The sequence below is a fragment of the Labeo rohita genome, chromosome 15, assembly GCF_022985175.1.
Source record: "Labeo rohita strain BAU-BD-2019 chromosome 15, IGBB_LRoh.1.0, whole genome shotgun sequence".
Classification (NCBI taxonomy): domain Eukaryota; kingdom Metazoa; phylum Chordata; class Actinopteri; order Cypriniformes; family Cyprinidae; genus Labeo; species Labeo rohita.
This window is the reverse complement of record NC_066883.1, coordinates 38,117,091-38,132,427: the sequence shown is the minus strand read 5'-3', so window position 1 is coordinate 38,132,427 and position 15,337 is coordinate 38,117,091. Positions and strand designations below refer to the sequence as shown.

The window sequence follows — 15,337 nt, the reverse complement described above, 5'->3', positions numbered from 1 at the left end:
GTAGTTGAGCTTTTTACTTTTTACTTAAAAAGTACTGGATATCTGTATTTTTAAACTGTTGCTAATGCAACCAAATTTTTTTCTCTGTAGACATTTACATCAATAGAATATATTGTATTCCCTTCAGTTTGGTCCTTAAATGTTCTTTACTTGGTGTTAGAAAGGTCTTTAAATCTTCGGAAACCCTAATATTTAAGCCTAACATTTCAGTCTGATGGTATCTGTTAGTTTATTTTTTTTTTTACCCTATATTCACCTGGGGTGTCTGGTCTTGAGTAAAAAAATTTTCACGTTCAGCTTGTTAATAGGCGTTTTCCACATTCACAGGTTCTTAATATTCCGTTAGCGTAGATGCCAAAGTCCGCCGAAAATCCTCAAAGCGTCCGAGTTCAAAGTCACAGTCAAATGAAGTTTCTTTAGACTCAGGGTTTCCTGATGAGATCAGCCAGGGAAACACACGCAGGGAATTTGACATGTGGACGAATCTCTTTGTTCAGTGTGTGTTTTCTGTAATCTGCTCTCGTACATCCAGATTGTGTGTAAATGTGCATTTAGCGTTATCAGAACGTGCGTGAAGCTCCCTGAGGCCTGCAGCGCCTCTGTCGCTCTAAAGAACCTATTAAAACCTGTATGAAAATATTCCCAAAATCCCAGCAGGTGTTCAGAGCTCCACAGGAGAACTGCCGGAGCGAGATAACGGCATTATAAACTACAGTCATGTGATGATGGCGAAACGGACATTCACATGCTCGTGTGATCAGAGGTCAGTTTAATGCAGCAGCATTGCAGATGGACATTTCATGCCTAATTCCACTAGAAAATATAACTGTACATTCCAAAATCTAATGTACATTATTAGAAAAAATGTGCAAAAATTGTACCTTTACAAATACAACATGCCTTTGTCCTGCTCCTGAGTTAGAGTGTTTTAAGAAGCTTAACCTTATTTTTTTTAAAGGGGTGTTTGAGTTACTTAATGTTTTCTGGGCTGTCATATGTATTTATAATAATTTTGTTGTTTTTATTTTAATATACTTTACAATATGATATATTCCTGTGATGCAAAACAAAATTTTTGTTAGCTGTTACTCTTAGTCTTAAGTGTCACAATGAAAATTCAGCTTTGCATCTCAGGAATAAATTATATTTTAAACCATATTAAACTAAAAACCATTATTTTATATTGTAATAACATTTGCAATATTACAGATTTTTTTCTGTATTTTTGATCAAATAAATGCACCCTTGATGAGCATAAAAGACTTCTTAAAAGGTATTACTATGAACCTTTTAGATGTAAATAAGGTAGGATTATAGTATACATTTTTAAAAAAATATTTCTATTTATGTGTTTCTGGTTTAGTTACTTTTTAGTAATTTTAGCAGGTTTAATTTTAATTTTATATAAAGTTTTAGTATTTTAGGTTTTATGCCATTTTATTAGCCTTTATATAATATACATTTTCATTTTTATTTTAGTTATTTTAGCACACAAGGTTAAACTAAATGAAAATGAGAAATGTTTCTCTGGCAAATAGTTCAAATTAAATGTATACATTTTAATATATTTTGGTTTTTAATTTTCAAATTGTAGTTTTAATATGATTTTTTCACTTTGTTTCTAAGTATTATGATGTTCTGTTCTGATTCAGACTGTGAATCCTGATTAGATCAATATTTGTGTGTGTGTGTGCGTGTGTGTGTTTTTCATCCACTAGATGTCAGTGTGTATCAGAGTCTCTAGTTGAATCCACAGGTTTCTGTGCTCTAGAATCTTCAACATGTTGCCACGGTGATCCAGCCCATAATACACCCCCACATCCCTCAATCCACATATTTATTGTTCCATTCACCACACACTCTATCAACACACACACACTTAAGGATATACGGCAAATTAACTATTATTGCAGCTCAGACATTTTTTTTTAGCAAACCAATTTTGCGGCCACTGCTTTTGGTAAACACACACTCACGCACACACAGAGGCAGGATGTTGCTGTGGATGTAGGTGGTGTTTTGTATGTAGTGCATGTTTAAAATGAGTCTAAAATAATCACAAACCCACACAGGAGGATCTCCAGAGCTCAACACTGAAAAACAACAACCAGAGACAGAGAGAGAGAGAGAGAGAGAGAGAGAGAGAGAGAGAGACCTGTGCTTGCAGATGCTCATGGGTGTTTAACTGTTGCATTGTTGTGTTTTTGCCACAAAGCGATCAGGTGTGTGTGTGTGTGTTGAGGGACCTGGAAGAACTCAGCCAGATGTTATTTCCATTCATTTCTCATCACAGGTTTATATGATCAAACTCCAGACAAACGTTTATTGTTGTTTTTTTTGCTCTTGGAACTGGAGAAGAATAGTATTCATCAGTGTTGCTGAATTGGTTTCAGCTCTTCTGCATTTTACAATTAACCAAAACATTAATTAATACATGAGGAATGTTTACCTGTTCGTTAATGAGCTCAGACTGAGTGTGGGCTGGAGTATTACTGCTGAAACTGAGAATAAAATACAAAACATTATTTATAAAGCCTACACTAGAAATTTTGGGGTCGTTGTGATTTCCTTTTTTTTTTTTTTTAATAAATTATTACTTTCATTAATTTTTAAATGTTCCAAAAGATTTCTATGTCAAATAAATGTGTTCTTTCGAACTTTCTATTCATCTGTGAATCCTGAAAAATAAAATGTATGATGGTTTCCACAAAAATATTGTGCAGCACAACTGTTTTCAACATTGCTAATAATCATAAATGTTTGTTGAGTAGCAAATCAGCATATTAGAATGATTTCTGATGAATCATGTGACATTGAAGACTGGAGTAATGATGCTGAAAATTCAGATTTGCATCACAGAAATAAATTACATTTTAACAGATATTCACTTGAAAAACAGCTGTTTTACATTAGAATAATATTTCACTATTTTACAGTATTTTTGATCAGATAAATACAGTCTTGGTGAGCAGAAGAGACTTCTTATAAACTATTAAAAATTATAGAGCATACTTTTTTGAAATTTTCATTGAACTGCATTCAGACCGGTTATAATATGGCATCCGATTCTTAATGCACTAATCAGTCGTTCCTAGAAGATCTTTGATCATTATGTTGCTTGGCAACCATAAATGGCCTATAGTTTCACTAATGAGTCTGATCAGTGATCAGAAGAACTGTGTGTGTTATGATTATTATTAGTAAATGCGTGTCATTATTGCACGTTGGTGCTTCTTTTTTAATCATATTATCATCATTACTGTACTTTAATAATTAAATACTTAAACTGAGCAATGCAGTGAATCTCACATACGCACACAGCAGATTTTTCCCATCCTCTGAACACGTTAGAGCATGCATTCACACGCTAATCCTTCATCACATGTATATTAGAGAGAGAGAGTGTGTGTGTGTGTGTGTGTGTGTATCACGCAGAGATTGAATCTTAAGGTGTGAAAAATGCAAATATAAGTCGACGGCCCCTCCAGCAGTGCATGTTAGGAGAATGACTGTGCTATTAACACTTGTTAGCTTTCTGAGTTGATTTTCATTTGATTCTGCTGGTTTCGTTGCTTCGCTGTCGCCGGCGGCGAATGAGAGCAAGAGCGATGTTTGTGAATGAATGCTGCTGAAGGGCTGCCGAGCGATGTGTGTAAATGAACTCAAGCACATGAAATCACACACACACACACACACAGGTTCTGACAGACGCGTGTCAGTGTCAGTGAGATCAATCACAGCTATCAGGACGATCAATAACTCTATCAGCAGCTGTCCACCTTCACTCTTTCATTCATCTGTCTTTTTTTGCTCTTCAATTCTTGCCTTGATTTGTAAAAAATCATGCTAAAGAAACAATTTTCTTTTTAATTTTTATGTGATTTTTAATGTGCATAATGTGCATCTCTAAAAATTTATTTTTAAAAATGTAAAAAATGTAAAAATTATTTTTTAATTTTAGCAATCACCAAAATTATTGATTTTTCTTTTTTCTATTTTATGCCAAAAATCATTGGGATATTAACTACAGATCATGTTCCATTAAGATATTTTGTAAATTTCCTACCGTAAATATATCAAAACTTATTTGATTAATAATATGCATTTTTAAGAACTTAATTCTGACAACTTTAAAGGTGATTTTCTTAATATTTATTATTTTTTTGCACCCTCAGATTCCAGATTTTCAAATTCAAGTTGTATCTCAGACAAATATCATCATAACAAACTATACATCAATGAAAAGATTATTTATTTATTTATTTATTTTTTAATTGACACTTATGGTTTGTGGTCACTTATATTCATAAAATGATAAATCTACATTATACAAATCAACTTACAAATTGCATCTCAAACAATTTGTCATAAGAAGAACTAAAATAAAACAAAATAATATTGCATAACATAACTTTTTTTGTATTTATGTTAATATTTTTTATTTTCTTTACGTTTATAGTGCGCATTTGTATTGCCAAAGCAGTGCAAAACAAGTACAATAAATAATAATCAATAAATAAACTATAGTGCAGGTGGAGTAAATTAGTAACTAATAATAAACAAATAAATAAATATAATTATAATGTACATTTATTTATATTTATTCAGTTTACATTTTTATATTTTATGTACATTTTTTATGTGCAATTAAATTAAAAAAGTGCAAGAAATGTAAAATAACCAAAATGATCAAATATCAAAAGTTCGTGATCTGTCAGTGAGGTCAAAACAATAATCTTCTATTCCCTTTGAATGAAGTTTATTTTTCTGTCCCTACTGACAGATATTTTGACATAAACTGTCTTGTTTTAGGCATAAGCTCACTTATACATGATCAGAAAACAAGATTATCTTGATTTAATAATATTCATACTGGAAAACAAGGCAGAAGTAATGAATAAGAAATCATTTTGCAGTGCAGTCTGTTGATTTCCACTTGTTGTCACTTGTAAAATCCACCGTGAAGCCAAATCCATTGAGAATGGCTGATCTGGAGGATCTTCCTCTCTGTTTCTGATGTTTTCTGTGTTTTTCAGTCTGGATGAGCGGAGTCGATCTCCATCTGTCTGTGTGTCTTCTGATCTTCATTCTCTCTTCAGATGACTCTCTCTGATCAGCTTTTATGTGTTCAGTTGTGCGTCTCAAGAAGTTTAAAGATAAATGCTCAGTGTCGTTTTTGCCTCCGGCTCCAGATCATCACGATTTGCTCTGCTCTAATAATTCATCCCATCCAGACAATCAGAACCATCGCACACATCCTGATGAATTCATATTGAGCCCTTTTGTTCCATCATTCATCACTTGTTCCTTTCTCTCTATACTTTTAACATTTCATTTTCATTTTTAATGTGCATTTATATAACCAAAGCAGAGCAAAATAAGTGCAATAAATGTAAAATAACAGTGCAAATGGAGTGAATTAGTATTAACAAGATAAAAATAATTAAATATAATTAAAAATAATGAATTTACGTTTATTTGTCATACACATTTATCCAAATCGACTTACAAGGAAGATTTAAAGCAATTTGTCATTATAAAAATATAAAAAAATATATTATTCATGTTTATTTAGTTTGTTTTTTTTATTTATTATTTATTTTTTATATGGAAAAAATTTACCAGAGCAAAGGTAAATTATTTTTAAAGGAAAATAAGGTAAATTAGTATTAAAAAGATTTTAAAAAATCATTAAAATGTAAAAAAATTATTAAGACAATAATATTAATGTTTATTATTAAAATAGAAAAAAATATAAATTTTCATTTGTCAAATGCTTTATCCAAATTGAAAAGGAACATTACAAGAAATTTGTCATGAGAAAAATATAATTAAAATTAAATAAAAAATGGTGTAAATTGAGTAAATTAGTATTAACAAAATGAAAATAAAAAAGCACATTTTTCTATATGTATTCTGTTTATATGTATTTTCATTTCTAAATGCAATAAGTACAATAAATATAAAATAATGCAAATGAAGTAAATTAGTACATACAAGATAAATATTTATTAATGAGATAAAAATAATACATTTATGTTTATTTTTTAGCATACACATTTATCCAAATTGACGTACAAGTAAGATTTTAATCAATTTGTCATTATACAAATATAAAATAAATATATTATTCATGTTTATTCAGTTTGTTTTTTTATTCTATTTATTTTTTATGTGGATTGTATTGCCAAATCAGAGCAAAATAAGTACAATAAATGTAAAACAATTGTAGTGAAAATAAGGTAAATTAGTATTAACAAGAAAAAAAAAATATTAAGATTTAAAAAAATAGTGATAAAAATATTAATGTTTATTATTAACATAGATAAAATTACAAATTTTCATTTGTCAGATGCTTTTATCCAAATTGACAACAAACATCACAAGAAATTTGTCATGAGAAAAATATAATTAAAATTAAATAAAAAATATTTATATATGCATTTATTCAGTTTATTAATATTAATAACCTAAATTGCAAAAACAGAGCAAAATAAGTGCAGTAAGTTATATTTCTTTTTAAATTTATTTTCATTTTGTTAAATGCAATAAGTACAATAAATATAAAATAATGCAAATGGAGTAAATTAGTACATACAAGATAAATATTTATTAATGAGATAAAAATGATAATTTTCTGTTAATTTTTAGGCATACAATTTTATTGCCTAGTAGAAAAAAATGAAATAAAATACCATTAAATTCTTCTTTTTTTTATTTAGTTTATTAATATAAATGTCCTAAATAAATTATTTTTCCATGTAGTTGATGAATGTAACTTTTGGCTGTTTTGGTTGCCAAGCAACACAGCAACATTGATACAGACGTGTGTCACAGGTGCAGCTCATCCAATCAGAATTCAGAGTCGCAACAATGTTTCATAATTAGAAACGAACAATGAGCGGATCAATGTCTTGTGTTGAGAGAAAGCGTCAGACAGACAGACGGACGTGTTTGAGCCCTGATCGAGCGTCCAATCCGTCTCCATGACACTCCTCACTGACCAGCCATGGTTACTTAGCAACAACCACACGCAAAGATTGGCGCCTGTGTTTCTTGTGATTACGAATCAGTGAGTTCTCGTGGAGGAGATGGACGTCCTCAAACATCTCCTTTCCATGTCAGAGTCACCGTGAGCTTCTCCTTCCTGTTGATGTTTCTCTGTTAGCTTGATCTGAGTTTTTGCTTCAGTTGAAGACGGAAATCATCGGTAACGTGCAGTCCAGCACATTCAGCTCAGTTCCCAACAAACTCAGCTTCACAAAGCCTTGTTTAAAAGTTTGAAATGACTTTGAAAAGCATGAGGTTCAACAGTTTTAGTTCTATAACATTGCCTAAATGTTTACGCATGTTGTGAACGCACTGCTAACATGAATTAGCTTGTCATTTCAATGTTTTAACATTTTGTTAAAATGTTTTAGCATGTTGCTACCATGCTTTTAGCTGTTAACATGTTCTAGTATGTTTCTAGCATTATTTAGCATGTTGCTAACATGATTTAATATGTTGCTAACAACATTCTAAATAATGCTAACATGGTTTAATGTGCTGCAGACATGAATTATTTTGTCATTACCATGTTTTAACGCTCTGTTAAAATGTTTTAGCATGTTGCTACCATGCTTTTAGCTGTTTACATGTTCTAGCATGTTGCAAACATGATTTATCATGTTGCTAGGATGAACGTTGTTAGCAACATTCAAAATAATGCTTACGTTTTAACATGCTGCTGACATGAATTACATGTTTTAACATGAACATGTTTTAACATGTTAGCATGATTTTCATGTTACCATTTTTTAAGATGTTGTTAGCATGTTCTAGTATGTTGCTAGCATTATTTAGCATGTTGCTAACATGATTTACAATGTTGTTCGAATTATTTAACGTTAGCAAACATTCTAAATAATGCTATCATCTTTTAACATGCTGCTAACATGAATTAGTGTGTTGCTGGCATGTTGTAGCTTTCACCACCATATTTTAACATTTTGCCAACATGTTTTAGCATGTTAGCATGATTTTTATGTTGTTACCATGTTTTAAAATGCTGGTAGGATGGTTTAACATGTTGTTAGCAACATTCAAATGAATCCTAACATGTTTTAACATGCTGCTAACATGAATTAGCATGTTGCTGCCATGGTTTAGCTTGTCACCACCATGTTTTAACACTTTACTAACATGTTTTAACATGTTAACATGATTTTTATGTTGCCATGTTTTAAGATGTTGTTAGCATGTTCTAGTATGTTGCTAGCATTATTTAGCATGTTGCTAACATGATTTACCATGTTGGTAGGATGATTTAACATGTTGTTAGCAACATTCAAATTAATGCTAGCATGTTTTAACTTGCTGCTAACATGAATTAGCATGTTGTTGCCATGTTTTAACACTTTGTTAATGTTTTACCATGTTGCTAGCATGATTTAAGACATTGCTACCATGTTTTAGCTTGTCGCCACCATGTTTTAACACTTTGTTAACATGTTTTAACATGTTTTCATTATTTTCATGTTGCTACCATGTTTTAAGATGTTTTTAACACGTTTTAGTATATTGCTAGCATTATTTAGCATGTTGCTAGCAAGATTCTAAATAATGTCAACATGTTTTAACATGCTGCTAACATGATTTACCATGTTGGTAGGATGATTTAACATGTTGTTAGCAACATTCAAATGAATGCTATCATGTTTTAACATGCTGCTAACATGAATTAGCATGTTGCTGCCATGGTTTAGCTTGTCACCACCATGTTTTAACACTTTACTAACATGTTTTAACATGTTAACATGATTTTTATGTTACCATGTTTTAAGACGTTGTTAGCATGTTCTAGTATGTTGCTAGCATTATTTAGCATGTTGCTAACATGATTTACTATGTTGGTAGGATGATTTAACATGTTGTTAGCAACATTCAAATTAATGCTAGCATGTTTTACCATGTTGCTAGCATGATTTAACACATTGCTACCATGTTTTAGCTTGTCGCCACCATGTTTTAACACTTTGTTAACATGTTTTAGCATGTTTTCATTATTTTCATGGTGCTACCATGTTTTAAGATTTTGTTAACACGTTTTAGTGTATTGCTAGCATTATTTAGCATGTTGCTAGCAAGATTCTAAATAATGTCAACATGTTTTAACATGCTGCTAACATGAATTAGCATGTTGTTAGGATGTTTTAACATGTTGCTAATGTTTTAACATTTTGCTTGCATTATTTAACATGCTGCTAGTATAATTTGACACATTGCTAATGTTCCAACATGTTGTTAGAATGTTGCTAACATGTAGTAGTACATAGCTACCATGATTTAACATGCCGTTAACAATTATTAACACATTGCTAGCATGATTTAGCATGTTGATGACATGTTGTTTACATTTTACTTGCATGACTAGCACGTTAATAGATTAAATTAGCATGTTGTTAGCATTATTTACACATTGTTATCAAAAATTAGCATGTTGTTAGCATTATTAAGCATGACTTTGCTAGCATGATTTGACATTGTTAGCATTTTGTTAGCATGAGTTAGCATGCTACTAACATTACAAGCACATTGACAGCATATATTAGCATGTTGCTAGCCTGATTAACATTGTTTGCATGTTTCTAGCATGATTTTTAATGTTGCTAACATGGCTAGCACATACAAGGTTGAATTAGCATTTTGGTACATGTTAGCATTTTTAGCATGATTTGACATTGTTAGCATGACAAGCACATTGATAGCATATATTAGCATGTTGCTAGCATGATTAACATTGTTTGCATGTTTCTGTCATTATTTTACGTGTTGTTAGCATGACTAGCATGTACCAGGTTGAATTAGCATTTTGTTAGCATTTTGGTACATGGTAGCATTTTTTAGCATTATTTGACATTGTTAGCATGAGTTAGCATTCTACTAACATGACAAGCACATTGATAGCATATATTAGCATGTTGCAAGCATGATTAACATTGTTTGCATGTTTCTAGCATGTTTTAAAACATGGCGTTAACATGTTTTAAGACATTGCTAGCATTATGTAGCGTGTTGATGGCATGTTGTATGCATTTTACTAGCCTGACTAACAGATAAATAGATTGAATTAGCATGTTGTTAGCATTATTAAGCATAATTTTGCTAGCATTTTGGTACATGTCAGCATTTTTTTAGCACGATTTGACGTTGTTAACATTTTGTTAGCATAAGTTAGCATGCTACTAGCATGACAAGCACATTGATAGCATTTATTAGCATGTTTCTAGCATGATTTTAAGTATTGCTAGCATGACTAGCACATACAAGGTTGAATTAGTATTTTGTTAGCAAGTTGGTACATGTTAGCATTTTTAGCATGATTTGACATTGTTAGCTTTTTGTTAGCTAGCATGAGTTAGCATGCTACTAGCGTGACAAGCACATTGATAGCATATATTATGTTGCTAGAATGATTAACATATTGTTTGCATGTTTCTAGCATGGTTTAATGTGTTGCTAGCATGACTAGCACATTGCCAACATGAAGTAGCATAGTAACTTGTTGTTAGCATTTTTCTAGCATGATTTAACATTGTTGCAGTCCATCATCCTCAGTTTGTAAACAAACCGTAACAAGATCAGACTGTTATCCACCTCGATTTACACACGTTGCTCCAATTGCACATTTCTACTACAGAATTAGCGACGTTAACAATTAAACACAAACAGTAAGACGTGATTTTGTGTGGTTCTGAATGCGCTACAGTGATTTATTCTGCTCTGACCCGCGTCTGTCCTCTGACGCTCTGAACCGCTGCGATCCGGGTTTGATTAGCGCTAAACAGTTGGGAAACAGTGGGACTTTTCCAATAAAGACAAAATGAGGGAATGTTTGGCCTCTCATAGTGTGAAAATCTTCCACAGAGCCGCTTGTGTTCTGCGTTTCGCTCGCGGCTCTGAGACAGAACTGCAGGAAATCTCACGTTTCGTCAGGGTTTCTGACGCTCAACACTTGTCTGGAGTTTGATGCCTGTGATTTCACTCACTAGCATATAATAAATGTAGCCAATTATAGACAAGAATTGTTTTTTTATATGAGTGATTATGTGTGTGTGTGTGTGTGTGTGTGTGTGTGTATCTGCATTGTTCCAAACAATATTCTCACACTGACTGTGTTTTCCTGGACCGTATGAAGGGGTCAAGAGGTCAAACTCCGAGGTGTGTGTGTGCCTATTTCCGGGTTATGATGTTTCCATGGAGATGATTGACAGGGTCAGGGTGGCACCTTTGGCATCCCATAAATCCAGCCCACCTGCCTCTCTCACTCTCGTGTGTGTCTTTCCTGTGTCGCCCGCTCTTTACCAACAGTGAATGTCCTGCAGGAAACACACGGTGTGTGTGATTGTGTGTGTGTGTAAAGATGAGCCATTTCCTTTCTAGTCTCCAGGTCACCATAAAGGCTTCCTCACACTCTCACACACACACACACACACACACACTGAAGGATCGTCACAGCCTGTGAGTGCAGTCAAGTGTGTGTTTGCTGGTCCGTCATCATCTCTGTTATGTCGCAGTAAGTTTGTTTTTCACTTTTTCAGACTTCATCTAGCTCACCGATAACATGTTTTATTAAGCAACATCAAGATTTTAGGTTACACCGGGGCAAGCTGTCACACGGAGAAGTTAACCCATTCAGTTTTGAGTGATAAATACTAGATTATTCTTAGCACTGGTTTTGTATGTCAGTTTTGTTATTTGCAAAATAAACGTGTGGATTCTATTCTTCAAATTAAATGTGCAATATTATCATTGTTTTTGTTTTTATTCATTTTCCGATTGTTGTTAATGCGTTTCATATATTGTATTCAATGTAATTGATTACTTAGAATGTCTAAGCAGTGTTTTGTTAACACTTGTTTACAAAGTGGATTAGTGGGGTTTTCCATTTTCCAGTATAATGAGATAACATCAAGGAACTGTAGTTTGATCGGTGTTGTTGTTAAGTCTTGAAGGTTCATGTTTATGCACCCCACCCTAAATAAGCATTACAGTAAACAGTGTGACAACTAGTCCCGGTCTTCTCTGCATGTATAAAGAAGGAAGGAAAGGAAACGGTATATTTTATGTCTTGTAACTGCTCCCCATTTCATCTCTCACTTTTCTCCTAATTTTTAAAACGTAAAATTTCACTTCTTTCAGTGTGCTCAATTTTGCATTTACAACCATCATACAAAAAGAGGTCTAAAATAGTTTTAGAGGAAGGACAGCGTGTCACACCACAGTTCACATTTTGGCATTTTATATGTAGGTGATGTGTGTGTGAAACTAATATATTGAATAAAGTGAAACTTCTTGAACACCCAACTAGCGAGTCGGACCGCACTAGTTCAAAAGGCTCATAAATAGTGTTTCGTCATAAGTCTCATAAAGATTCTCATAAGGCTCATAAATCGTGTGTGTGTGTGTTTGGCTCGGTTGTTTGAAAAACGTAGACGTTTGTTTCTTTCTGCCTTGTTCTTGTGCTTCTCTTGCTTGTTCTTTGTAAAATATCAAAAGATCACAAAGATCAAAAATCATCTTTCCTAGCAAACACTGTACAATAAAATTAAACATGTGAACTTCAGTTATGAACTGACATTTAGCAATTGTTTTTACAGAATTATTCTAAATTAATGTTAATTTATTATAAACACTATTAGCCATTAAGTAACTGTTTAAATATTATAAATGTTTAAACTGTATTTTGTATGTAGAAATAAATAATAATCATAAAAATTATTTAATTAACAATATTGCGTGTAATTAACAAATTCCCAGTGCATAATTGAGCTGGTTACTGTGCACTCAATATATAGTTTTATACGTATAATCAATTAGTATAAATCAGTAGTTTTATATAACACCTGTGTTTTTCATTCAGTTACTCCAACTGCAATGCTTTATGCACTGAAATATAAAATAGTGTAGAAATAATTTCACTCATTCATAAAAATTGCTAGTACACTTCACAGAAAAATTATTTGAATGTTTGAATTTGAAATTTTGAATTTTTTAAAAATTGAATTTTAAATACGTAAACACATACTCTAATAATCTTTGTTTTATTTACAAAAAATATTTTATATATTTATTTTTTAACCAGTCCGTCTTGCACAGTTTTCAACTGCTTGAAATATGTGCTTCAAATGAGAGTCTGCAATGTTGTGATTCCTCTCTGAGCTTCAAGGCTTTGAATTACATTCTCCTCGTTGTGGAATTCTGAAATCCCGATGGAGATCACAAATGGAGAAATACTTCCAGAAGCAACAGTTGCTGTAATGGACGGCTCTCTTCATATAACAGGATCCTCAGCAGCACAGAGCAGGCAGATATTGCTGAAGTTTACACAATTTTCAGCAATGTAACTTAGATCCATGACAGTAAAATTCATTGGCACTGGAGAATGTTTGAATCAAGTTATTATCAGTTCATTATAATTTTAGTTTATAACTAATTCTAATGAAATGAATGTATTGACATTTGAATATAGTTATTTATGGACAAATCATCAACTTTGTTCAACTTTGGATCAAAGCTCATGCATCTTCAGCAATGTGTTGTGTCCAAAATGTAGACTGAAATAAGTGTAATTTGACTATCAGTGAAATTGTCAGAATAAACTGGGAATTCTATAGGTTTAACATAGATTTGTTTGTGGAAAACAAATATTATGTATATATTATGAAAATAATATGTAGATATGATTTAAAATTTATCATTTTTAATTTCTCAGAAATGATTGTGTTGCAACAAAGTGTAAAAACCTAGAATGTTTGCATCAAGCAATTTAAATTTAGTTTAGAATAAGGGCACAACGCTGCAAAAAGGGATTTTTTTTAGTATAAATATGTAAATATTCTTTAATCAAGATGCATTTACTTAAGCAAAATGACTTAAGATATTATGTCTTGTTTTTTTAAAAATATCTCTTTTTACTACAAACAAGACAAAATATCTACCAGTGGGTTTTTGAAACAAGATTTGATATCTAAAGTAATATTTGCTTGTCAAATAAATGTATCTTGATTTAAGAATGTTGAAATATTTATAATGGAAAATCCAAGCAAGAAAAACTTTTTTTTTTTTTTTTTTTGGGCAGTGAATGAAGAACGTTTTTGAGGTAAAAGGACTACTGGGTCTCTCAGATCTCAAACAAAGCATGAGAGTTCAAGTTTGTCTGACTCAGTTTTAATGGTTTTTCAATTTTGTAACCTCCAGAAAACTTCACATGAACTCTGTGGCACTTCATTTCACGCTGTACAGCATTGTTTAAAGTGTGTTTGTGTTGATGAACCTCCTCAGGGCTATCACAATGTCTTCATCCAGTCCTAACAGATGGCCTGTGTGTGTGTTTGTGCATGCATCTGTTTGTGTGTCTGTGAATCTGTGGGTGTATGTGTCCATGAATGCTACCTCTGTGTTTGTTTTTGTGCATGCATGCATTTGTATGTTTGTGTATGCATGCATCTCTGTGTGTGTTTGTGCATGCATGCATTTGTGTGTGTTTGTGTATGCATGCATGTGTGTTTGTGCTTGTGCATGCATGATTCCTGTGTGTGTTTGTGCATGCATGCATGTGTCTGTGTTTGTTTCTGCATGCATTTGTGTTTGTTTGTGCATGCATCTGTTTCTGTGTTTGTGCTTGCATGCATGCATTTGTTTGTGTGTGAGAGAGAGTGTATTTGTGCATGCATGCATATGCTAATGTGTGCGTATGTGTGTGTGTGTTTATTATTGAGGCCACCCAGTTGGTAAAATCCCCTTTCTGTCTTTCCTCCTTCATTTGTGTTTTAGTGTGCATAAAATGTGTCTTTATTTGCTTGCATGCGTGTTTGTGCATGCATGTGTGTGCATGCGTGTGTGTGTTCCTGAGGGTAATGCACTATTGTAATTACTGGTTACTGTTCCTTTTCTCTGAACTCACAGTCTTGATTAAACTCAGTGTTAAGCAAAACTGCTCTGCTGGTCTGATCAGGTAGCGACATGAATGTGTGCGTGTGTGTGTGTGTGTTATTCTCTTGAGTGCTGTAAGCCTGTAAAGATGGATCATTGTTAAAGATTGATCTATATGCCGTCTGATTTGATGGCGCTCAATCGTTTCACACACACACATATGCATTTTACCCAGTATCTTTCTGACAGGTATTGGCAGCTCATAAATGCATATGATTTTAGATGGCGTTTTTTAAGTGTCAGAATAATTAGTGCTGGTGGGTTTTACGTATCAGAGCGAGCCGGTCGTAATGAAATTGAACCCCACAGGGAATCATTGATCGTGTCTGTGTCACTAATATACTGGGACTGTTTTAGCCTC

The 15,337-nt window shown here is 32.7% G+C and overlaps 1 protein-coding gene across 3 annotated transcripts in view; it reads left to right on the top strand.

The window, feature by feature from the left end:
* The window catches only part of LOC127177621 (cGMP-dependent 3',5'-cyclic phosphodiesterase), a 183,257-nt gene that overhangs the window by 32,659 nt on the left and 135,261 nt on the right, over positions 1 to 15,337 (top strand). Inside the window, exon 1 of one of the 3 annotated variants that reach the window (XM_051129998.1) lies at positions 11,471 to 11,557. The exons of 1 other annotated variant lie outside the window; for it this stretch is intronic. In XM_051129998.1, the coding sequence (XP_050985955.1) occupies positions 11,550 to 11,557 (8 nt within the window). In that variant the 5' untranslated portion in view covers positions 11,471 to 11,549. Of the gene's footprint in view, positions 1 to 11,470; positions 11,558 to 15,337 lie in introns of those variants that run through there. One more of the 3 variants, XM_051129999.1, reaches the window with a different exon arrangement.